At 37.2% G+C, this 26,516-nt stretch overlaps 1 protein-coding gene across 2 annotated transcripts in view; it reads right to left on the bottom strand.

Annotated features, from left to right (window-relative positions):
- Nucleotides 1-26,516, bottom strand: part of TNPO3 (transportin 3) — an 82,448-nt gene that overhangs the window by 16,015 nt on the left and 39,917 nt on the right. The window contains exons 5-19 of one of the 2 annotated variants that reach the window (XM_007469700.1): nucleotides 25,765-25,908; nucleotides 23,113-23,288; nucleotides 22,442-22,580; nucleotides 21,081-21,227; nucleotides 18,903-19,010; nucleotides 17,109-17,200; nucleotides 14,807-14,946; nucleotides 12,311-12,502; nucleotides 10,499-10,590; nucleotides 9,531-9,607; nucleotides 7,972-8,032; nucleotides 6,960-7,100; nucleotides 3,830-3,946; nucleotides 2,868-2,962; nucleotides 1,461-1,617 (exon numbers count right to left, since the gene is read on the bottom strand). In XM_007469700.1, the coding sequence (XP_007469762.1) occupies nucleotides 1,461-1,617; nucleotides 2,868-2,962; nucleotides 3,830-3,946; nucleotides 6,960-7,100; nucleotides 7,972-8,032; nucleotides 9,531-9,607; nucleotides 10,499-10,590; nucleotides 12,311-12,502; nucleotides 14,807-14,946; nucleotides 17,109-17,200; nucleotides 18,903-19,010; nucleotides 21,081-21,227; nucleotides 22,442-22,580; nucleotides 23,113-23,288; nucleotides 25,765-25,908 (1,878 nt within the window). The remainder of the gene's footprint in view (nucleotides 1-1,460; nucleotides 1,618-2,867; nucleotides 2,963-3,829; nucleotides 3,947-6,959; nucleotides 7,101-7,971; nucleotides 8,033-9,530; nucleotides 9,608-10,498; nucleotides 10,591-12,310; nucleotides 12,503-14,806; nucleotides 14,947-17,108; nucleotides 17,201-18,902; nucleotides 19,011-21,080; nucleotides 21,228-22,441; nucleotides 22,581-23,112; nucleotides 23,289-25,764; nucleotides 25,909-26,516) is intronic. The other variant, XM_007469701.1, reaches the window with a different exon arrangement.

Below are 26,516 nucleotides of genomic sequence, written 5' to 3' on the forward strand. Positions count from 1 at the left end.
TAGTCTAGTAATCTCTCTTTCCCGGGGAAGAAAGTATACATAACAGCTGGATTCACAAGGTCCACTAAATGTTCTGTCACCAGGAAGAAAATATTAAGAGTTTAGTTTCAAGGAAATGGGCATGGGCTTCAGCTGAGATTAACCTTAACCCTTAGGTTTTTTTAAGTTTTTTTTTAAAAATAAATTTATTTATTTTAGTTTTGGCTGCATTGGGTCTTCATTGCTGCATGCGGGCTTTCTCTAGTTGCACAGCGAGCGGGGGCTTCTCTCTTTGTTGTGGTGTGCGGGCTTCTCATTGCGGTGGCTTCTCTTGTTGTGGAGCACGGGCTATAGGCGCGCAAGCCTCAGTAGTTGTGGCACTCGGGCTCTAGAGCGAAGCCTCAGTAGTTGTGGCGCACGAGCTTACTTGCTCCGCGGCATGTGGGATCTTCCCGGACCAGGGCTCGAACCCGTGTCCCCTGCATTGGCAGGCGGATTCTTAACCACTGCGCCACCAGGAAAGCCCAACCCTTAGGTTTTTCATGAATAGAACACAGAAGAGAAACAATGGTTAGAGATTAAGGGTAGCAATTTTCTTAACCTTTTTTTTCTGTTAAAAAATAATTTAAAATATCTGTATTTCCTTTTTTAAAAAGCGACTGAAAAAAAAGAAGACTTCTATCAGATATCTAATCTCTATCAAAAAAAAACTTATTTTCTTCCTTCTTAGACTTTGAATACACATTATTTCTAATATGTTGGAAAAAAAAAACTTTCACAGTGCCTTTCACTTCTAGTTATTTTCTTCTTTTCCCTCTCTCTTTTTACTGTCAAAATTCTTCAGTAATTAGCCTAGTCACATACTTAATTCTTCACTGATCTCCCTTACCTTCAATTCTACTCCACATCTAGTCAAACCTACCTTTGAAAATTTTGTGAACCACTTTACTACTCCAGCCAAAAAGGTCTCTTAAGTGTCTACTAGTATACTTAGTACTATCCTGACTTTCTCTGATTATGATTTATACCCCAGTTAGATTTTTCTCCCCTCTCCAATCCATCCAAATGGCTCCACTGAGGTCCTTCCTCTTCCAGAAAGTTATCCCAACCTACTTCTTTCCAAAGAGTTTTCCCTCCTCTGATCTCATAGCAATCATGACTTTTATCACTTATCTGACAATCAAATACTGCCTTGTTGCTGTTGTTTAATTCTTTATAACTGTATCTGCTTCTCTCTTCAATTAGACACCAAATGGCCTGGAAGCAGAGATAATTTCAGACTAGTTGATACAGCTTACAACACTTAGTACAGGCTGTCTTAAATCTACTAGTTGATATTTTGGTTACTGAATGATCCACTATGGAATATGCCTACCAACACAGATCAAATAAAGAGATGCTGGTTTTCTCCTAAGGAATGAGAAAGAGATATGAGAAAACAATGAGCTACAAAGTAGAAAGACTACATTGTTCTTACTTACATCATTGGCTACCCCTGTGTGGATGAGGTCTCGTAGGAACCTCATGACACTACAGTTGGCATCCCGGTGGTCCAGGGTAGTAGAGGCAATAGCCCATTGTAAGATAGGGATGACAACCTGGCTCCTCAGCAAGGTAACAGGGCTACGCTGAATAAACCTGGTGTGGAAAGACAAGCTAGGTATAAATGACAGGATTAGGCTATAAAAGCAGCCAGTGTAAAAGGCAAAACTATGGAGACAGGAAAAAGATCAGTGATTGTTAGGGATTTGAGCGAGTGGAGGGTAAGGGGATGAATAGGTGAAGTACACAGGAGTTTTAGGGTCGTAAAACTATTCTGTATAATACTATAATGGTGGATATATGTCATTATGTCATTACACATTTGTCCAAACCCATAGAAAGAACACCACTAAGACAGAACCCTAATGTAAACTATGGACTTTAACAATGACATGTCAATGGAGGTTCATCAGTTCTAACAAATGGATCACTCTGGTGGGGGATGTTGATAGTAAGGGAGGCTGTGGGGAAGGAGGGGGGAAGCTAGGGGTATATGGGAACTCTATACTTCCCACTCAGTTTTCTCAGATCCTCTAATGTTTACAGAGAATCTCCAAGAAAAAGATAAAACATTGTTCCAAATTTATTTTACCAGGCAACCATTTGTGCAAAGAGCATCTCTAGAGATTGATTTTTCAAGGAACACACCGGGAAAACAGGTTGACAACCCACCAAACAATTCTCTCGTACCACACACACACACACACACACACACACACACACACACACAAAAGAAGGGTTTTCTGACTTGTCCAAAAATTACCAAAAAAACCAGTGTTCATTACTAACTGATCTTGGTTCAAATTCCTGAGCTAAGGACTAAGAACGAATACAAATGTCAGTGTTACTAGTAAAAGGAATTTAAGCAACAAGTGGGGTGGCTGGCTAGGGGTAGAGGTGGGAAGTACATACCAGATAACTTCTAAGGCACCTTAAAAGCCTAAGGATTTTTTATTCTGAGATATGATTATATCTAAAGGATGCTAAGCTTCTCAAGGAAAAAGTTTAAGTAAAGCATGACATAATAGTAGCATAAAATGTTAAAACTACATGGGATTCTAAAGACTGTCTAGTCAAATATTCTTGCAAAGCTCATTTTTATTGTCTTGGGCATGTTCCCTCCTTCATGCAAGGAAATCAGTTATTTTCCCCTGTTCTCATCCAACTCTTCTTCATTTATGGGAATATTCTGGTTCACGATTTAACTTTGGGTTATGAACCATTAATCTACCTACTCCTCTTACCTCATTTTACAGAGAAGGAAACGGTTAACTGTCAGGTGACAAGATCAAGCAGTGATGAGGATAAGCAATAAAAAAAAAGGGTTGCTCTTCAGAAGGACTGACCTGGTGGCTAGCCTGAATAGGTCGTCCACAGTGTCAGGGTGATTCTGGAGCCCATTCTGCTGTTCTAAGAGCTGAAAGGTGGGCATGCACAGTGCCTAGAAAAGAAGTGATTTTAAAACAAATGCTTGTAAATTAATGCCATGGGATTCAGACTTGCTAAATATCATAACATATACAAAGAGAACAAAGAGGGGACGCACAGATAAGTAAGAAAAGAAAAAGACTTTGATGAGAGATCAACAAAGGGAAGATATAAATCTTTCTCAGTTGACAAAAACAGTCTTCACATATGAAGTCCACATTTCAGAAAGGGTTGAGGGTACAGATTTCTGTTGATGAAACTGGGTAGATGTCACCTCAAATTTTTAGAAGTTTCTGAAACTGAAGACTGTGCTTATGTACTAGATATGGTCTGGTCCACTAAGGGAGTAGTTGATATTTTAATAATAATAACTATGAAATGTCAATTTTAAAGGGAAAGACATCTTGGGAAAAGGAGCATTATGATTTAACTCCTTAATATATTTCCCCGCCCTGTGAATAGGAGAGGGTAAAAGCAGTATATCAGGAGACTTTTCCAATGCCTGCTATTTACCCTAAGACCATCCCTCCTAAGTAAACTAGTTCATTGGCTGTTCTAGGCAAGAAATTAAGAACAGAAACATGCTTCAGCTTAGAGATCCTTTATTTTAAATCTACTTGCCCACCTTCCCACCCTCCAAAAAAATCCTACCTCTGGACAGCATAAATCAGACAATAATAACTGTAATGACCAGTACATTTGTGTGGTCAATCTCTCTCTCATTCTCCCAAGCAGGCCTGTCCAGAGAACAACTAGGAAGTTCTACCTCCCTATTATTAGGACATCATCATGCCTGGGAAGGAAATATGAAGAAGCAACAGAATTAAAGACATGGTGAAGAACACACTGCTAGGCTTTTAGACCCTCCAAGAAAACATACCTGGAGCATGTCTAGTAGTCCCTGCCGACAGCCCTCTTCCATGCCATACTCATCCACAAGGATACTACCAAGGTACAGGAAACAGGAATGCTGATGTACATGGTAAACATTCACCATCTGCCAAGGGAAAACCCAATTAGTTCAATTCTTTACCCCTCAAAAAGTATCAGCTTAGGACTTCCCTGGTGGCGCAGTGGTTAAGAATCCGCCTGCCAGTGCAGGGGACATGGGTTCGAGCCCTGGTCTGGGAAGATCCCACATACTGCGGAGCAACTAAGGCCGTGCGCCACAACTACTGAGCCTGTGCTCTAGAGCCCGCGAGCTACAACTACTGAAGCCCGCGTGCCTAGAGCCTGTGCTCCACAACAAGAGAAGCCACCGCAATGAGAAGCCTGCACACTGCAACGAAGAGTGGCCCCCGCTCGCCACAAGTAGAGAAAGCCCGCGTGCAGCAATGAAGGCCCAACGTAGCCAAAAATAAATATTCATTCATTCATTCATTCATTCATTCATTCCCTGGTGGCGCAGTGGTTGAGAGTCCGCCTGCCGATGCAGGGGGCGCGGGGTTCGTGCCCCCGTCTGGGAAGATCCCACATGCCGCGGAGCGGCTAGGCCCGTGAGCCACGGCCGCTGAGCCTGCAGATAGACGGGTCTCTTCTCTTTAAGACAATGTAGTAAAGCTTGTTGGCAACATTTTCTAAAACATAGGGCTCAATTCCTCAAATATTTTCAAGTACTCTATTTAGAATTCTTTCAAGACTTTGACGTTTTTTTATCTTTCCAAAACAATGTTGTAGGAGAGTTGTATATTTACTTCAAGCTGGAACCATTAAGGAGTTATTATCCAAGGCTTGTGTAATATTTACAAAACCCTAACAATATACCTTAATTTTCCAACCTACAAGTTGCTCTTATTTGCATCAAAGATAATTCTTTTTTTAAAAAACAACCACAGCAGGAACAAATTATCCAATGCCCCTCATATTAGAGGAGACTCTGAAAGCATTGTTTTTTGGGGTTTTTTTTGTGGTACGCAGGCCTCTCACTGTTGTGGCCTCTCCCGCTGCGGAGCACAGGCTCCGGATGCGCAGGCTCAGCGGCCGTGGCTCACGGGCCCAGCCGCTCCGCAGCATGTGGGATCTTCCCGGACTGGGGCATGAAACCATGTCCCCTGCATCGGTAGGCAGACTCTCAACCACTGCGCCACCAGGGAAGCCCTGAAAGCATTGTTTAAATTGGCTTCTAAACCCCTCTATCTAATCATTTGAGTAAAAACAGCATTTCCAATCAAGATATCTGAATCTCTACAGAATAAAAATTTTAATACAATATAAATATTTAAATTATTTGTTTAGGATTTTTACCCTACTATCCTCCAAAAATTAAGAGGCCACCGTATCTTCATCTATTTAAAATGCCATCACATGAGAATTCCCTGGCAGTCCAGTGGTTAGGACTTTCACTGCCATGGGTCCAGGGTTCAATCCCTGGTCGGGAAAACTAAGATCCCACAAGCTGCGTGGTACAGCAAAAGAGGGAAAAAAAGCCCATGCAACATGTATGTATTCATCTTATTACATAAATTCAATTCTTTGAGCTTGGTGGGAGCGGAAGGGCAGAGTAACTGGCACTTATCAGCATATACCATGAAAAGAACACGAGATGGGAGCTATGAATCTGTTCAGTGTTGTATACTCAAAACTATATGCTGTACTTAACGAACGATATAAGTTACGGGTTGGCAAACTTTTTCTTAAAGGCCAGATGGTAAAAGTTTTAGGCTCTGCCGGCCTTACAATCTTTTGACTACTTAACTTTCCACTGTAGCACAAAAACGGCCAATAAGCAATAATTAGATGAATAAGCATGACTATCTCTCAGTAAAACTTTATTTACAAAAACACGTGGCAGGCCCACTGGCTGTAGTTTACTGACCTCGAATTTATGGGATTTTTGTCACATAAGATGCTACCCTATGCTACTGGAATAAAAGAATAACATAAAAGTCATGAAGGTATCCTCCAATAGCAAAGGGGAGTTAAATCACATTGTATTGGACCCAGAATGTATTGCACTGAAGGGGACACTTGACCACAGGTGGACACAGCCTAAATGCAAACATATACTGTTGTACTCAGGGTACAGTAAATGCAGAAAATCACTAAAAATTAAAATTCTGTTAAAATATTTACCTGTACAAACTTTAATCAAATCTACAATTTAAGGAGGCATGGTCATGTAAGTGCCAACTGACACTGCAACAGCATGACCCTGGCTCTGGGTAAGAGCTTCCTTAAGAGTGAGGCAGAACTTGAGGAGGCACTCACTGTCAGAGTCAACCTGATAGATGCCCTGCCCAGGTGGAGAAGGGTCACTTCAGGTTGGCTGGGTGGGGTCTAGCCTGAAGTCCTGTGGTAGTTCTCCTCACAGCATGAGTGCAAAATCTGAGAAGGTACCTGCTCAGAGTCCTGCAAATGCAGGAATGGCACTTTGCCTCACCTCCGTCAATTTTGTGCCCATGGCACCTCACTTGCCTAAATCTAGTTCCGGCCCTACTGTAAGGTTAACACCAACATAAATTACTTAGTGAATTAACTCACTAGTCATAAGTGTCTCATACAGAATATTCTAGACATGAATATGATCTCAGAGAGCCATGTACAGTGAGGCACACCATCATAATTACATACCAATCTTGGTGATTGAAAAAGTCAAATTTATTTCTCGACAAATAAGAGACTTACGTAAATAACTAACTATGGTGAAGAAAGAAGAACATCTCTTTGGGCCAGAAATAGCAAAGTTTGACTTGCCACATTTTTAAAAAGGAAATTAATATAAAATGCTTAACATGGGTATATAAGAGCTGAGCATTAAAGTCATTCCCATTTCTGAATTCCACACTGAAATGTGCTGCTATTTAGACTATCACTATACAGAACAGATTACAGGCTATTTGCCTTATAAATAACATACCTACCACAGGCACTACTTATCTCTTTCAAATATATTTTAGTTTGTATTTAAGAAATACAAAAATGTTTCATTTCATCAGCAGAGTTTTTGTTCTAAAAGGCTCCTATTTCAAAATTCTGTATACTCTACATTTTCCCTCTTGTAGAGAACTCACCTGTGTGACTAGTGGCTGCAGCAGGGCTGCAGATCCTTTGCCTACACAGCGAACAGCAAAACGGAGGCATCTGCAACAACGTTCTACAATCCGATTATCAGCCCGGTGCTTATTTAGAGTCTCAGATAAAACTGGCCATATCTGAGTCAAAAGTGAAAAGAGCACAGAAAGAAAACGAACAACTAAGTGCTGAAAAAAATGCTCCCAAGTTGGTAACAACTTATTTGGCTTTTAAATAATTTGGAAAAAACTTTCTTTATAGGAACACACATGGCCTGATTCTGGTCAGTGGGTGTGTGTATATGTGCTGAGGTTCAATACAATACCCATCACTGAAACAACCACTTCTTAACGGAAGCACAATGACTCTTTACAACACAAGAGGAGCATGTCTAACTTTACGAAAAGACAAAGATACATATTTTCCTAAATTCTGGACTTCCTGATTTAGGATGGGAAGAAGCAGAATGAATTATAGAGGAAGAGATATTTAAAGACAGTTCCAAGAAGTTGGAAGACCTTGAACAAAAGGACTAGAGCTAAGGAAATGGCAAGATTTGATACCACTGAACACTTAAGGATATTTGGTGTTTCCCCCCTGAAGTCTGAAAAGCACTTCTCAAAACATGCCCTCTGATCCTCACATTACCCTCATTTTTTAAAAAAGTACAAAGGAAGTACATTTTCAAAGAGGAAACTAACTATGATGGTTAACTGGCTTTGTCAAAAACATTTTGCCGGTAATGATCATGCCTCCCAGCAACAATAAGATTCACACAGTTAATCTCTCCCTACTTTGGCCTTTCAGTGCATTTCCCCACAGCCTGTTTTCTTACCAAATCTAAAAGCAAAAATATTTATTTGGATGGTTCTGTTCCTCTTTTCATTGATATTTAAAGCATATCAACAAATTGAATCTTCCTGTGAACCTAGAAGACAGTACCTTCTCACTTTAGTTACCCAGAGCCTTATAAGGAAAAAGGAAGATCCACAGGCATACATTAGCACTTACTTCCTGTATGACTTTTTGGCACGGATGACTCTGTCCATTTTCCACAATGGGATTGGTGTGTCTGGGGAAAGACAATGGCCCAAATTAGCGAAAGAAGAGCAATTTCATCAAGTACCCAGGGCCCTAATCCCTGTTAGTTTACTTAGTATCATTCTCACCAGTTAAAGAAAACCAGAGTATTTTTAAGACTCAATACCTTTTCCTCCCACTCTGTTCAAACACAAGCACAGTTTAAATCATCCCATCAATTTTTTTCTCACCTTTAAGCCTCTTCTACTGTAACATGTAAATTCAATCCAACTCTGCTACATGGGCTGTGGGTGTGGGGCGCTACAACTATCCTTTCCATCTTTTTTACCTTTATAAACCTGAATATGTAGTTTCTTCCAAACTAATAAATATATTCAGATTGTCTAAATTCACTATGAGAAACCAAGTACTGCTTCATTCCCAGCATTAAAAGGCAAAAGCATTAGGAACCCTGGTCTACCAAAGATGTTTCTCATGGTTCTAGTCTAAATCCAATGATACACAACATGGGCCCACCCACAGTACATCCAATCCAACTATTTGTCTAGTTCTAGAATCCACTAATTTGAAGGAAAGCAGGGAAAAAAACAAAAACAAAAACACTACGATTAGCTACCTACCTCTTTAAAGGAACAAAATTCTTTAATTTTAAAGAAACTCAATAAAAATCTAATTTTTAAAAAATCAGGGCATGTCTACCTTTTGCAGATTTTCTTTCATTTACTGTGAAATAGGAGTTATTGTTAATAGGCTCTCAGAATGGTATGCAACAGGGCTCCCCTAATTATATAAGGAAAGCATTATACCAACTCAGAAAAAGATACGTGTAGATAAGAACAAGCTAAAATAACACCTCAGTTTTAATTTCTTCCACATAGGTTTTTATGCAACTATTAATTGATATTCCAGTTATACCTACAGGACTCGCAAATTATATTATGCAACTAATTATATTATGTAACTAAGAAAGGATCACTCTTTGAACACTGTCACTCTAATGCTGTTTTAATCATTACGCTCCTCTTGACTTCAAAGAAAGTTTAATTTCACCTGGTTATTGAAGAGGCTTCATTATTTTTTTGCACCCATACACTATATAGCAATGACTCTGAAAGTGTAGTCCTTGGAATAAAAAGCAACAGCATCTGGGAACTTATTAGAAATGTAAATTCTTGGGTCCTATCCAAGATCCAATCCATCAGACACTCTGGGAATGGGACCCAGCAATCTGTTGCCTTGGTAATTTAAGTACTACAGGCAACTTTGATGTATGTTAAAGTTTGAGAATCACTGATCTAGAGATCTAGAGAATTAATTACATTTTAAAGGGTCTTTTGACAAAGGTCTACCAAAAATAAATTCTTAGAATTTGCCTTTGCAACTGTAATAGGACTAAATTAGTCTCCTGACAGAGGGAGTTTATAGGAGGTACTTGGAAGATGGAGGGAAAAACACTCCCTTACTTCAATACATAATGGTCTCATTTGAGCTTTTAACCCAGGGCAGGAACCTGGCATCTCTCTTCTTACCTAAATATCACTGCAAGGCGATCTAAGAACACAGTGGGATCTGAGGATATGCCGTTGCTGGGCTCCTGAGACAACAGCTGAAGAGACAGATATTAACACCCAGTCATTACACATACAAACGTACAGCAAACACTGCAATATATACCCTTGTACATCAACCTCTGTCTCAATCTCTGATTATTTCCTTACAACAGATTCCTGAAAGTTACTCAAAAAAAATGGTAAAATCTTTTAAATTCATATTAGCAAATTATTTTCCTCCATCTTACTGCATCCTGGCCAGGGATGCATATTAACTTTTACTATATGATCATTGTGGAGTAGAAAACAGTATCATTTAATTTTTTCCCATTTACTTGTACAATGATTAGGATATTATAGACATTATACATTATAATATAGATTATATGTATTATACTATATAATATATATTTATATTATACTTTTATAATATAAAGCTTCAAAATTATTATAGCTTTATAATATATTTTAAGAGGTAAGGCAAGTTGCCACCTCTTACTCTTCTTTCCTAAAATTTCTTAGATACTTCTACCAGCATATTATTAGAGATAAACTTTAGAGTCACTTCGTCAAGTTCTCCTAAAAATCCCACTGGTATGTTCATTGCTATGGTACCATAAAAGTAATTTGAGAAGAGCTGACGTTTTCACAACACTCTTCAAGGAAACATGGTAGGTTATGGTTTTGGTTGTTAACCTGAATGGTGTTTTTCCCACTGTCATCTTGTAAATGGTATTTCTGATACAGTGAAAATCTACTGATTTTGGAATACTTATTTCATATATATAGCTACTTTGATAAACTTATTAATTTTAATAACTTCTCAGTTCATTCTCTTGGCTTTTCTGGTTAGATAAAAGACCACCTGCAAATAAAAAATTTTGTCTTTTCCTTTCTAACATGTAAACATATTATATTTGTTTCACCCCTTACTTAATTGGACTCACCTTTTTCAATGCCATAACCTGAACAGAACATAGTTCACTAAGACATTCAGTAATCTTATCCAAAGGTAATCTGGCTAGGACAAGTGCTGTCCCTGAAAGACAAAAGATGATACAAATGAAGAAAATAAAAGCTGAAGTGAGGTAATTCATTGGTCTACATCATATGGCTAACAGAAAAGGCTGACTGGTTCCATTCTTTCAAAAAGATCAGCACTGTTTTTAAATTATAATAGTTTGTTATTTATGGTTGGGTTTTTCTTTATTTGGCTTAGAAGACCATACTGACTTTCACATTGACGTTTACAACTGAAGTTAATATTAAACTATTTCTCCTCAGCAGCCTATTGGTTTAAAGATGTTTAAATACATAGATAGACCCACTTCCAATTCTTCCAAGATTTAAATGAGTGCTTTGAACCGAAAAGTAATAGTTAAGTTTGCCTTTCTTTCACTTTTAAATAGTTGCAAAAATCTCCCTTCTCCCTTTTCCCCCCAAATAAACAGTAATAAATCCATAAACCTTCACATTTGAATAAAAAACTGAATGATTTTTCTTGATAGTCTATAAACCATGGACGAATTAGATTTTTTATTTAAAACTAGGGGGAAAATATCTAACAAATACAATTTTCTCCTTTTAATTCATCCCTATAGAAAAGAATGTTACTAAAAAGTTTTCTATATCTAGAAGATACCAGTGATATAACTGGGATGCCACATTCTAAGTTAGATGTCACATTAGCATCAAGGTTAAATTTCACTAGAAAATGACAAGATGGCAGCGATACCCACTGGCAGTAGTTAAGAAAAATCTGACCTGATTTAATGCCAGAAAATGTGGCAAAAGAAGATTGAAAAGAAAAGAAAATCTGTCCTGAAAATGCATAGTTACATTGGCTGGTAGGGAACCTGATCATAGAAGTGAGAAAGAACAGTTAGTTGACATTTAACAGGCATCCAATCTGGACAAGGCTGTCTGCCACTCACAGAGACTTAAAAGATGCTGCACAGGCCATATTACCCAATCTTTTATTTGATATACCCCAATAAAAGATTGCTCAATCTTTTATTTGATATACTAGCTTTAAGGATTTCGCTACCTCACAGGACACCCCAATTTGTTTTCAGAAAGTATGGTTACAAAGCATTTTCTTTCTAGGAGCCAGTGAACTGTCAACAATCAATTCCTCATAAAATAAATCTGTTCCCTCTTTTCTAAGATAATCTTTCAAATATTTAAAAATAGCCACTGTGTTAAAGTTTCCTCTAAGTCTTTTCCCCTAGCATAATATCTCTAGTTCTTCCATTACTCTGAGTTTCATCACCACCCTGGCCCACTTACTTCTATGGTATAGCAATGCTTATTTGGTCTCCATTTTTATTCTTTCCCCCAACTCAAAAAGTAACTATGTTTAGTTCCAATGTGTTGTCTCCACCCAAAATCTAGGTTCGTGCTATAAACACTGTAAGCACTTTGTATTAGTTATATAGCCTTAAAATATTCTAAGAATGAGCAATGCTTATTTGGTCTCCATTTTTATTCTTTCCCCCAACTCAAAAAGTAACTATGTTTAGTTCCAATGTGTTGTCTCCACCCAAAATCTAGGTTCGTGCTATAAACACTGTAAGCACTTTGTATTAGTTATATAGCCTTAAAATATTCTAAGAATGCATGTACACATAATCAACACCCTCCCCTCTGAGTGACCTTCCCCATAACTGAGTAAACTGCAACTGAAAAGTGGGATACAAATTATATAACCCCTAGAAGTGGCTTAGAGACTGTTCCTTCTTAATATCTTAAGTAAATACCTTTTAGCAAGCCCACAGCAGCTTCTGGAGACAACATGAAGGAATCAAGGGAACGGGCAATCTCTAGGAGTCCATGAAAGTGCTGAGCCATGTGGTCTCGGCAGACAGAGCAAATGTTATGAATGGCTTTGGCTGCAGCAGAAGCCAGAGGTTTTTCACACAGTCCTTTCATCAAATAGCCCAACACAGGGTCTAAGGAGAAAATCCATACATAAAGATTACATTATTTGAAACTCAAGGAAAATTTCTATTTGTTAGAACAAAGGTTTTACATTCCCTTTTTAAGCAAAAGAACCATTTTAAAAAAATGAAATGTGGGGCTTCCCTGGTGGTGCAGTGGTTGAGAGTCCGCCTGCCGATGCAGGGGACATGGGTTCATGCCACGGTCTGGGAAGATCCCACATACCGCGGAGCGGCTGGGCCCGTGAGCCATGGCCGCTGAGCCTGTGCGTCCGGAGCCTGTGCTCCGCAACGGGAGAGGCCACAACAGTGAGAGGCCCACGTACCGCACAAAAAACAAAACAAACAAACAAACAAAAAAGAAATGTGTTTAAACTCCAATGTTTTTACATATAAAAATGGAGCTGATCTCATTGACAAATGGTGTCAGAGAGAGTCCTATCTATTTATCTTCCATTTCTTTCCTTGTGGAAATCAACTGTTGCTTGTTGCTAGGGCTTCACAGAGCACGGTTTGAAAACCACTGATTCAGTCTGAAACCACTGGTGGATATAACCATCAAGTATTAATAGGGTAATGTAAGAAAGACGATAAAGCTCAGAGAGTACCATTATACTCAGAGATTAGTCACTTTGTTTAAAAAAAAGCAGTCTACATTAATCAGGACAATGACAGTTATCTAAAGCTGACACTTTTATACTTGCTTCTTTATAATTATAAAAGGCCCCCAAACCACACAGATGGATCTTTAGCACTTCTAAAAGAATAATTAATTCATTATGTTTTACTTTCTGCCAAATGTAAGTGTTCTAAGAAAAGGGATTACAAAGGCAAATTCCTATAAAGCAAATCTTAGTTATCCTTTGCCTTGCTTCATAAAAATCAGAATGTTTTTCTATGAAGAAACCCTAAGAAAAATCATACATGGTTAAAGAGCACTTTACATGTACTACAGAGTAACCACATACCAAACCTTATAAAAGAAGCAATCTCTGAAAGCCCATTTAAAAGTTATCTCCATTTCTAGTCTAATGACAAAAACAATGCACCAACCCAGCATGAACCTGCTCCCCTCCACAAAAAAAAAAAAAAAAAAAGGCCTGTTTAGCACGGGAATCAGAACTAGAATCTAAAACCTAGCCCACGCAACTCTAATACTATAGGCTTCAATGATTCTCAAGTTAAATTTGTGTTTTTGACTATTCTAGAGTATGAACACTCAGCAATTTGTCTTCTAATTGAGGCACAAATTTGAATGAGATACTACAGGTGGTACTGAATATAAGTCTTAACAGATAAACCCACTTAGTTTCTTTGTGGAAAAAGTGTTCAGAAAAGAAAGCCAAATTTTGAGACAGATAATGGAAGTGAAGAGATTTAAGAATTAGAAAATAGGTATTTTGAAAAAATTTTTAAATGGTACGTTGAACTCGAAAGTGGCTCAGCTATGATGTAATAAGCCTATCTATCTTATATGCTCTATATACAGAAACAAGAAAATAGCAACACACATCCCTTTTTAAGTAAGAGTTTCAGTCAATAAAAAAAGATCATGTGTAAATAAAATCAAGTCGAAAGGTGGTAATAAAGATAAGTACAGCACAAACTTAATGATATTCACGAATTTGAGAATTCTTAAAATTCTCAGAATATATCAGTCTTGAACATCAGGTGGGCTTAATATATATTAACCTAGATAAATTATTTAGTCTCTGTATTTCAGTTTCCTCATCTGTAAAATGAGGGGATTAGAAGAAATTATTTCTAAATTTACTTTCAATTCTAAAGTTATTTTATATGATCTTTAGTTATTTTTTCAAGTCAGTAAAGGCAGCCAGAGGTTACATAACTCAACACTCTTCATTCTAGTTTGTACTTATTTAGTTTCAATAATAATTCTTAGTTTTTAAATGGAGCATGTATTTAACACTGAAATAACACCCCCCCACACACACACCACATTTGCTTTAGCCTATTAGCAGCTTCTAGTTTAGAACCACAGGACAGTCTGATTAGCTCAAGCCTATGCCAAAGCCTAACAAAGACAGAAATAGTTATGCTGAAGCACAGTACTAGTAGCAAACTGTTTCCCTATCTAGAGATCTAATCTTTCAAAGGTCCTTTCTCCAAAGTCTGATCAGATTATAAAATATTGTATCAACTAAGCAATAACTCATATATTTAGTCTCAGTGTCTAGAAACATTCAACCTATTAATAAAAGAGAAAGTAGGAAAACAAAAGCAAAAGTTAAGAGAGAGAAAGAAAGAAATCAGAAAAATCAGAAGCAGCAGCTGCAGAGGAGTGTTCACACATACCAAGGAACTGAGGATTTCGATCAACCACTTCGCTCATCTCTCCAACCAATTCAATGCTGGTGTATCGCACAGCTGTATGTACGGTCTCTGGGAGACGGACAACTCCTTCTAGGACCTCCACAAGTGTTGGATTGTTCTCCCTGAGTTTAGAAGGCAAGTACTCAGAGTTACCAATTTCAGAGGTTAGGTTCTGGCTAAAAAACAGGCTGCAATGACACAAATCATTGCTAAAGGGTTTCTTTCTAAATAAATAACCATTTGGATAAAAGTGCTTAACATCTGGTATGAAAGTTTTTTAACCCTCAAAAAGGAGGAAAAGACAGAAATGGAAGATATCATTGTTTCAGTTGAGAAGCATACTACTGCTCCTTAATCTTCTGAATGTCAGTGAAGTGTCTAAAGACACATCCTGCTATCAAATAAGGCTCTTCAAATTGGAGAGGCAGGCAATTACTATTGATCAATGTCTTCTTTTAATGAATCCATTTTATTTATTCCTATATCTGCAGCACCTAGAACAGTGCCTGGCACACAGTGGGCACTCAATAAATATTGCTGAATGGCTAAATGAATGAATAAATAATTCTAGACCACTTGCTATTAGTTGTTATTCTCCAAAAGATTTCTTATAGCTGGATAATGGATACTTTAAGAACAGGTAAGCATGGGTGGGACAGCTCACTAATTAAAGAAACAAGAACACAAGCTGTAGGAATAAAGGTGCCCTGACTTAGAACATGAGGGAAAATTAAAGTTACCCAAATACTTTCCACAGCTCCATGAATTAACTTTTTCCCTTTCCTTCTCTTTTTTTCACTCTTTTTTTTTGCGGTACACGGGCCTCTCACTGCTGTGGCCTCTCCTGTTGCCGAGCACAGGCTCTGGATGCGCAGGCTCAGCGGCCATGGCTCACGGGCCTAGCCGCTCCGCGGCATGTGGGATCTTCCCGGACTGGGGCACGAACCCGTGTCCCCTGCATTGGCAGGCGGACTCTCAACCACTGTGCCACCAGGGAAGCCCTGGCGGAAGTTCTTTAAGCAGAGTGGAGGATGCCCCCAAAGTGGTAGAACGTAATCCAGAAATGAAAGATGTTTAAAATGCAAATAAATCCCGGATTAGTGCAAGAGCACTCCTTGCTGATACGCTAAGTCTATTAAGTCCTTCATACACTAAAAAAAATTGTAATCATGCAGTTGGCTTGAAATGTGGATAAACAAAAAACAAAAACAAAAAACAAAAAAAATCTTCTCTCATTTATGCCTTATGCTTCCTACGGGCACTAAGCTAATTATTGAGACTCTCTTCCCATCCTTTCTCATACCAACACAAATCAGTTAGATTATTAGTGTAATAATCTTCAGACTGTTACTGAAGTTTCCAAAAGATACCAAATGGGTTTAAGAGCAAATAGTATGATATGTGATTCAGGACCAGAACTCCTTAATAGAGAAAAACAAACCTACTCTATCTCCTTAAATATTTACTGGATTAGAAACAACATAAGATTTCATTGACTAGACCTGTAAGACAGCTAAGAAAGAAGCACTGTACATTTTATGAATACATGCCTTAACCATCTCTCCAACCAAGGCCATGGACAGAGAGCTCAACTGCAGACATCTGATTACAATACAGGAAAACTTGACAGATACTAGCATTGATTTATAAACTCACAGAACAAAGTAAATTCTGTTTTTAAGGATTCATGTTGAAATAATAAATAGAACTTCTATGCTAAGCAGTTAGAAATCAAACTCTAATAATTTAAAATTTTCCAATGACGAAAAACAAAAATAATAATTGCCCTTTAGAGTTTGCTATTCTTTTAGGTGAAATGGTACCTATGCCTGGCCTCTCTGAAACTTACAAATGACTCTCCAAGACAGGAAAAAAGGAGAACAATATAATTAAATATTTGTAAGGATAACTCACCCAAGGTCACAAAAGCAGGTGAGAGCCAAATTAGTGCCTATTCAAATGCTTCAAGTGCCAACAATTTACCAGTCTAACAAAGTTTTGATTATACCAACTTGCACAAGGGTGCCTAGGTTGGGAAGATAAATCAGCATTCTTTTCCTAGCATCAAGAACAAAATAATTTTAACTCTAGGAAATGTGTTTAAAACATGTATATCAACAATTCATGCTACTCTGGACTAGACTCTAGAAGTCAGAAGACTACACAGCATTATAGAAGTAAGAAGTTCTAAGAATTTCCAAACATATCCCATACGAGAAAAATGTTGTAATTTTCCTTCCTCTGATATTAAGAGTTCCCAGCAAAAGACTTATTAGACACTCACGGATCAACACTCTTTGCTATAGCAGCCATGATAAAGAGAACCGCTTCTGTCACCTCCCAGGGTGGGTTGCCTTCTTTCAGAGTAGAATATAACTAGAGAAGAAGAGGTGGATTATGGATCCATTAAAAGGAAAACAGAATAGAATTCCAAAACAAACAAAACAGAAAACTCTGTTAGTTAAAATAAATCTAGCCCCTTGCTTCTAAATTTATCTCTCAGAGCCAGGGAAAAATAGTATCTTCATTTTTCAAATCTTCACTAACTCTAAGTAATACTAGTTTAATATATGAAACAAACCCATTTAGGTCCCCAAGAGTATGTCAAGAGTATCGTCTACTCACACAAAATGAGTATCATGGAGAAAACAAAACATATTACACGAGTGTCTTTTCCTGGTCCTGATAATAACTCATAAATACATAAACACACTTAAAAATGAGATATAATGTAAAACCTCGGCATATGCATTGGCTTTACATTTCTATTATTTTAACTACTTGTCTGCATCAACACTAGTAGCATAGATTAAATTCCTAAAAAGTAGCTGTTCTGAAGCACCCATCACAATACCATGTCCAAGCAAGGGGAGATGGGGAGAGACCAAGCAGAATACTCAGAGATGTCCAGAAACTTCCCAGGGTATATCCATCAGTGGAATGTGACTGGGTGTTAGTCTAAATAAGATTTCTGTAGTCAAATAACACACTGCTAGTTAAGATAAAATTAAACATTTCTCTTGTACAACTTCACAGAGCCTTTAAATATACTATTTAAGTCACTTTCCAGTTTTAATTGACAGAACTGTTTTTTCTGGCAAAGAACATCTCATGAGACTGGTGTCCCACAGTACACACCTTGGACAAGACTAATAATTTATGTAAATTTGTAAATTGAGGTCTGGAGAAGAACAAGTAACTTGTTCAAAGCCGCAGAGCCAGTGAGAGAAGAGTTGAAATCTGAGCACAGGTCATCTGCCTATGATCTGGGGATCTCACTAAATCTGCTAAGAATCCCCAACCCTTTCTAGTTAGATCAAGAAACATACTTTGTTTAATATAAAGAAATATAGTTATAATTTTATTAACACTTTCTAGATCAGATGATGCCCCAAAATACACAAAATGCCTGGATTACCCATCCCCCCAAATTAGGTTAGTTCAGTATTGCTGACAAAGCATTAAAACTAGTATTTCAGGATTCAGAGCATGATCCAGCAATATGAAAACCACCTGACATTATGCTAATGTTAAGTGATGTGGAATGGTGGTGACTGCAACCTTATGAAGTAAAATGTTACTCACTGATTGTCAGGAAAACCACAGGACTATGATTCTTCTACTCTAGTATAGTCACCTCTGGGATGAAACTGCAAAGGAATCTAACCATAAATGTGAACAAAGGAAATGCCAAATAACTAAGAGTTGCCAGGAGTTGATACATAATTATTAAAGCAGAAAAACTTGTCTATTTTCCTGGCTAGGTCCAAATTCCCTATAAGCATCTTGGGGGCTTTAAGGTTTATCCATGATCTTCCATTTCAACTGAACAAGTGGAACAACTCTCACTAGCAAGATTATAGTGTAAACCATAACTGAACTGTTCACTGCAATTGGCTTGTAAGATACTCAACAAACATAGCTACTATATGCCAGGCAGTGTGCTAGGCACCTGCATATCTACTGTCCCATTTAGCCATCAAGATTGAAGAAAAAGAGGGAACACTTAGAGAAGACATAGAAGTTAACACAATTAAAGTGACTGGTAAAACTGCTAAGAATCTCCAAATGGGCTTACCTGAGCAAAACACTCCATAGACCCAATCAAGAAAATCAAGTCCTTCACCAGGTCTGACACCCTCATCCGAAACTCCCCGAAGTCATCAGTCTCCTCAGGAACCCCCTCCTGAAATTTCAAATCAGATAACATTTGTTTTAAACTAAGGCTTTCATTTACTTTATAAAATCAAGAATAAAAAAGCCATTGAGCAGTCCAGTCCCAATGAACAAAAAGATGAATCACCTAAATCACAAAGACATTTTACTATAGAGGGTATCCCAAACTTTTAGGTGTGTCAAGTCAGTACAACCTATCCTCTGCCTTGACTATTAGAAACGCTTCTCTTTTTTTGTGTGCCCCAGCTACATCTTGCCTGCTGTTGGAAAAATCTGGAGTGGTGGGGGTGGGAAGTGACCTAGAAGAGGTGGTAACTTAAGAGTTTATTAGCCTATCTAGATAAGGCCTAGCTTTTTATTACTAAATAAGCCTCTGAAGCTTTACGGTTCAAGATCTACCAAAATCAACCATTATCCAAGAACTAGACATAGAATAGAATATTAGACTTTAAAAAGAATTTTATATAGGTGGACAGATACATAATAAGACAGGTATAATAAAATATTAATGGTAGAATTTAGGTAGTAGGTATACAGATATTCACTATTAAATCATTTTCCCTTTGCTGTATATTTGAAACTTTTCATTAAAAAATACAGAGATCATTTACATTTCATGCTTAAGTTTTTCTTATTCCAACACCCTACTGTGAGTAAACTAAGGCTTACTAATTGTGAGATGGTTATGGGCATCTATAAGAATCTTGGACCATGGGTATCTGGGAAAAGCCCTTAGTATTACTGACAATTGCTGATTTAGTTCATCCTCCTTGCTTTAAGATGAAAAAATTAAAGTCAAGGAATGAGGAGGAAACAATGGTTGTCTCAGATGAGATAATGAATTATAAAGCACTATACACCTACAAGTATAAGGAATTACCTGCCAGGGAAATGGTGTCACAGAACTAGCAAAGGGAAGAAACGGATCAAGCAAGCAGAGCCATTTAAACCAGAGCAGCCCAGCTTTTATTTACTTATCAGGCTTCCAAGCAATATGTAGTTGAAGATAAGATTCCTCAGTTTAAAAAAAAAAGTAGTGAAAACCACTAAACTAAATCATCACTAAGGTTCTGTGGAAATACAAAATACCCATAACTCAAATAACAACATTAACATTAAAATGAATAGACAGTTTTCATGTCAGATTTAATAGTAAGCAATAGGAAAAAAAACCCACTCCAAGTTATAGGTTGAAGGACAGGGATATTCAACCAACCAACCAAGAGAATGAAATAAATGCTACAAAATTTGAAGTGACTAAGCAAAGAATGAGATTGAAGAGTTTTCCAGTGGACTGTTTTATAATATTTCTAGTGTATTTTATTCTAAGCAAATAGATTATATTTTATTTTAACTTATAAAATTAGTATAAGTAATATAAAGAAAAATGTGCACATATGTGTCGGCGGGGGGAGTCATAAGTTATTTGCCACATCCTCACACAAATATTTCACCTTTGTGTTAGTTTTAATCCAACCACATATTTTATGCTATTAAAAATACATATTATAAAATCTGACATTTTTTCATTTAGCATACCAACTATTGCTATCTCAAGTTATTATTTTTAACTGCTGCATTATGATCCATCAGAATGCTACATAATAATATACGTAACTCTTTAATATTCTTTTTTTTTTTGCTGGGGGGGACCATGCCACACAGCTTGCAGGATCTCAGTTTCCCAATCAGGGACTGAACCTGGGCCGCCAGCAGTGAAAACACCAAGTCCTAACCACTGCACCACCAGGGAATTTCTTCTTCTAATACTCTTGTATGTGGATTTACCTTTTTTTTACTTTTATAGATAATGCTTTGTACATAAAATAGCAATTTTTTTCTTCTGTAGAATTATTTAAGGTGAATTCCCAGAAGAATTACTGGCTCAGCAGGATTGAGTTCTTTTTACATAGACCTAGCACTCTTCATTATACTGGTACTGACTTCTCCAGTGTAAGCTAGAGTGACAGAAAACCCACAGATTCCATTAGCTTTATTCTCTATCTTTTCAGTTCCTTTTCAAGCTAGCATTGAAAACAAGAGGAAATCAAGACTTGAATAAGTAGAGAAGAAAACTTACATGGTCTGGTTCCAGCTGGCAGTGGCGAGCCAAGGCATGAAGCAGCCTTTGAATGTAAGCTTTGAAGATGCCATGAATAACTTCATCATTAGTTTTGTATAAATGCTCCCCTAGTCGGTACCAAAAGTTAAAGGAAATTTCTACTACCTATCAAATTAAAAGAAAGAGAAAAGATGGTTTATTTGAATAAGAAAAGAAGGCAGTTTTATTATTACTAGGGCCAATAGGAAAGAAACACTTTAAAACAATATGAGTGGAACCAGTTAAGAAGCCACCTTTTTTCTAGCAGATTTATTATTATCCTCCCAAATTATCTTTCCATGTTAGGCCCAAAACTCCATTTAGGATGACTGGCTTTACGTTCTCTGTCTAGCCCTGGGATAACTTCTCCAACAGTATATTGGATTCTGAATTTAGAGAAACAGATACAGAAATGGAAGTCTCTTTAAAAGTATTTTTCCCTAAATTCTGAAATTATTTCATTTTATTTTTGAGATTAAAACACTTCTCACCAGATAAACCATCTACAAATACCTGTACAAACCACAGTTCATCTCACATATGGCACGGTTCAGAGGAATGATAATTATTAGGTAGTACAATACTTCTGCCCAAAAATGTTTTTTAAGTTTCAACAAAATCTAGATATCCTCATGAGATTATGTCAAACAAATACGCATTATCTTTTATATGATCAAAGAAAAAGGATTGAAACTCACAGGACTACTGAGTCCCTCCCTAAGAGGGGCCCTACCATCCTTTCCCATCAATGATCCAAAATGGAGCCATTTAAATAGAGCTAACCCAGCTTGGGAGTTCTTTCTCACTTCTTATACTATTAAGAGGAGATAAAGCTTCTTGAATAAGAGGAGTTTGTTTTTTTTTTTTTAATCTAGCAAACTTAAAAGAGGCAGCATGTCTTAGAAATTTTGGGATGAAGAAGACTCTTTAAATCCTTTCAATGCCATTCTCATTTTCATCCATAATTTGGAGAAAACTTTTGTATGTTAAAACTTGTGGAGGTACAGTTAAGATTTGGTAGTTTTCTTTAGCTATAAAGCTCTAAAGAATAACTGACGCTAGAGAGGGGGCCTCAGTGGAAAAGTAATAGGCTTTTTTCCTAACAGGTTCCTATACCAGTCAGCCCAGCTAACCAAGTAGGAAAATAGAAAAGAATCAAAGCTGAAGCCCAAATATATATTTTTTAAAAAATCCAAAACAGAGGAAACTCCCCATCACATTAATTAAAAATAAAACTATAATTTCCCACAAATAAAAAGCTGGACAGGAGAAAATGGAATGCAGGTAATATGTGACATACAACTTGGAAAATAATGGCATTAGCATAGAATAAACACTACCTCATACTGAGGGTGTCCTGCACAGATAAGAAGCAGTTCTAGAGTTCGTAGGTCCCCAAGGCCTTGGCCTGGAGTACAAACAATTTTTTCAAGAAAAGTTTCACACAGTTCAGTGAAAATACGGCAGTAATTCAGAACTCTGTAAATGAAGGAGGAATGAGAACATCATGTCAGAAATCTGGATATTATGCGTACATACTCACAGACACAGTTAATCAAATAAATAAAAGCAATCCTCAGCCTAAGGGACATGTAGTGATTATTTGCTATGTTGTATCACAATTTCCATAACAAACATCTTTCCTTAAATCACATACTTTTATACATACAAGCAAATGACTCATAAGTCAGTTTAAATTCTCAATTATTAAAACATCTGAATAAAATTCCCATCAAATCACACTTGATACTTCAAAGGTCATCCCTAATTCTTACAGCCTTACCCTTTTAAGTGCAAAAACTTACTACTCTCCAGGATCACAACCTCTCCCTCTGCATTTGATTTGCCACTCTTGGTTCAGATGAGAATAGCAGAACATCTTGAGGATGCAATGTATATATTTATACAGAGTCACGAAGAATCACAAAGGATAGATAAATAATAAAAGGTGACTTAAAAGAACACCAGACTGTATATGAATCCAGGTCTACTGCCTTTAATAATTACTCACTTGTCTAAATCTTCACGTGCCACAGCCATATGATAGGCAGTCTCCAATGTCAGGACTCCTTGAAAAAGTTGCATGGCTAATGGCAAGTTGGTTTCCACATTCTCAATGGCGTACAGAGCTGAGCATACGCAGTCTGAAGCAGCTTCATGTAGGTTGGATGAGGTCTTATCCTGTTGCTAGGAGGTAGCAGGAGTAGGGAAGTAAGAAGTTTGATCATTAAGCTGTAATCCAAGTAACAGGAAACCAATTATAGCCTGTTTCTGAACATGCACTTTAAATACATAACAGCCTAATAGTCATGGCCTTCGATGAGACAACATCCATCAATCCTCCTATTTCTGACTATTATTTCCTTATATGCCAAGCAAATCAGCCTTTTTGTACCTCAATCATGGTCATATGACTTCTAAAATTCATACTTTCTTCCATACCAGTCCCTCCAAATGGAATTCCACGTGTTCCCTGCCCTATTTTAGTCTATGGAAATTTTCTCCATCTTTTTTTCTGACATTCAGGTACTATCTAAAATGAAAGGGTCCAACAAGTATCAACACATCATTGTGCTATTTCAGAATACTAAGGTTAAACAGAGATTTTTAAAGCTTCTGGGGAGGAGAGGAGAAGGTAACTTAGAAAGGAACAAAAATCAGTTTGTCCACCTTCTCATTAGCAATGATGCCTGCCAGTATATAAGAAAGCAAGGTCTTAGAAATTCTGAAGAAAAAGAATAGTGAACCTAGAACTCTATACCTAGCTAAATCATTGATTAAGAATGAAATAAAAACATTTCTCAGGAATGCATGCAAAAACTCAATATTTATTTCCCACATATCCTTCTGAGGAAGGTATTTGAGGTAGGTCAAAAAAAATGGTTAAACCAATCCAGAAGCAGAGTAAAGAGAAGTCCCAGGATGACAGCTGGGGAGCAGATCAAAAGAGCAACTGATACAAATTAGAGAATATTAGAAGGTTCAAGGAGGGAGGCCTCCAGGGTTTCTATTCAGGACAGTACAGTTGAGAGGTTGGATAAATTTAGCGAAGGCATATTGGTCTTCTGTGAATAATAAAAAAACAAGGACATTTAGAATCTCTGCAGGGGGCGGGGGAGCAGAGGGTGGGCAGGGGGAGCTATAAAAGCAGGGCTGGGAAAGCACAAAGACACAAATTATTCATTAGGTTATTCTTAGATTGAGTGGCAGTGAATTAAAAAATATTCACTGTATTAACTATGTTTCAAAAGTTAAATGTTCAAATTTATTCTTTTGTATATATCAAGTATTATTTTAAAAATATTTTTTAAAAAAGAACTATAGGGGAAAAGTTATATAATAAGGTCGTGGTCCAAGCATAAAGCAAACTAAAATATTTAGTTTTATGTGGCATGACTTCGAACCACTGAAAAAATGTAAGAATGAGAATACATTTGACCCTGACTCTAGAAATACTCTTAAGTAACAAAGGACCTAACACTGGATCAGTAGAGAAGAAAATATAACCCTAGCACACTACTTAGCTTGTTCCTTACCCCAATCTCTGTTCCCAAGAGTCACCACTGTTTTAAGTTTGAAGTGTATTCTACACTGTCCTCCATTCATACGTAAACTTATTTACACACTTTTTAAACAAAAGTGGGACCTGAATTTTTTAATACTGACTACTCTTCACACAACTTGGTGAGATGAGAATCAAAATTACCATTATTGAGGTATGGCATCAATAGACATGGAGACAAAGACAATGATTAGCAAAACAATTATTAGCATCCTAAGTTCCCTGAATTTTAGCTTCTGATCCAAGAATGACAGCAGAAATACACGAACAACATTACAATACTAAAAATGTCGCCTTGAAGAATGTGTTTTCCTTTTCTTTCTTTAATTCACAGTGATATCAATCTAGTATCATGCTAAATCTTCTAAATTATAGTGTACCAGCACACAACCAGTATGGAAACACAGAGTTTCCATACTAATATGTGTTCATGGAAGGAAAACCATCAGGGAGAAAGAGACAAAGTCACACCCACCTCCAAAGACCTGTTTAACATTTGTGCTTGAGGTATTGCTGTTTCTTGTTCTAAAAACTAGTCTTATTCTAAGCACTCACTTACTCTTTGTCTACCAAGACAGAGGAATGTATTACTAGGCAATGTTACTTTTAAAGTTTAAGGAACAAATGCACAAGTATATAGAAATACATTACTTCAGATCTCAAAAACCCCAAATTCATCCTATACATACCCTGATGTTTAAGTAAACTACCTCAATTACAAAGATAATATTCTGATTTGTAATTGTCTCAAACACCCAATGGCCATTATTAGAAACACATAACTTAATACTTTTAAAATAAGAAAAAGAGACCAATGTTTTTTTGTTACTTGAATTTTAATATGTAGATTATTGATCTATACATAATCTACATATAAGACTGCTTTCCTCTTAAACCTAACTACATTTTATTCTGAGCACTAAAAGTAATATCTTAATTTGGTACTTGGCAACAAGGAAAGGACAGTGTTGCTTTCTTACCATACACTTTCCACTCCACAAAACTCTGAAAACACTCTTATATCCCAGAAGGGCAGTTACCCTAAGTGACTATGTGCCAGAAACAAACAAAAACCATTTCATAAACAAAGTCATTACTTACCAAAACCTCAAAAAGGAGTGCTAGTAACTTATTGTTAGCCATGAAGTTACTGTCCAAAACTCCTAAGTTAAACCAACTTCCCAAACAGCGAAAGACCTTAATAAGCATTTTCTCATCTGTTCCTGCTTTTTCTACACAAGTCATCTGAAAAGAAGAAAAAAAAAAAGTTACAACAAATAATGTCAATCTTTATATTTAAAATATTATTACAATCACCTTATAGGTGTAATGATAAGGATAACAATAACAACTAACAGTTAAAAGTGCTTTCTAATTGCCAGACACTGTCTCATCACTTTTTTTTTTTAATAAATTAATTTTATTTATTTATTTTTGGCTGCGTTGGGTCTTCGTTGCTGTGTGATGGCTTTCTCTAGTTGTGGCGAGCGGGATCTACTCTTTGTTGCAGTGCACAGGCTTCTCATTGCAGTGGCTTCTCTTGTTGCGGAGCACAGGCTCTAGGCACACGGGCTTCACTAGTTGTGGCACGCGGGCTCAGCAGTTGTGGCACATGGGCTTAGTTGCTCCATGGCATATGGGATCTTCCCAGACCAGGGCTCAAATCCGTGTCCCCTGCACTGGCAGGCGGATCCTTAACCACTGCGCCACCAGGGAAGCCCTGTCTCATCGCTCTTAATTCACTTAATCCCCACTAAAACTGTATAGGTATGTACTATTATTATCTCCACTTTCTCAACTGGGAAGCTGAGGTACAGAGAGGTTATAAACTGGTTCAAAGATAGATATGTTTC

Source organism: Lipotes vexillifer, unplaced genomic scaffold (assembly GCF_000442215.2).
Source record: "Lipotes vexillifer unplaced genomic scaffold, Lipotes_vexillifer_v1.1 scaffold1329, whole genome shotgun sequence".
NCBI lineage: Eukaryota > Metazoa > Chordata > Mammalia > Artiodactyla > Lipotidae > Lipotes > Lipotes vexillifer.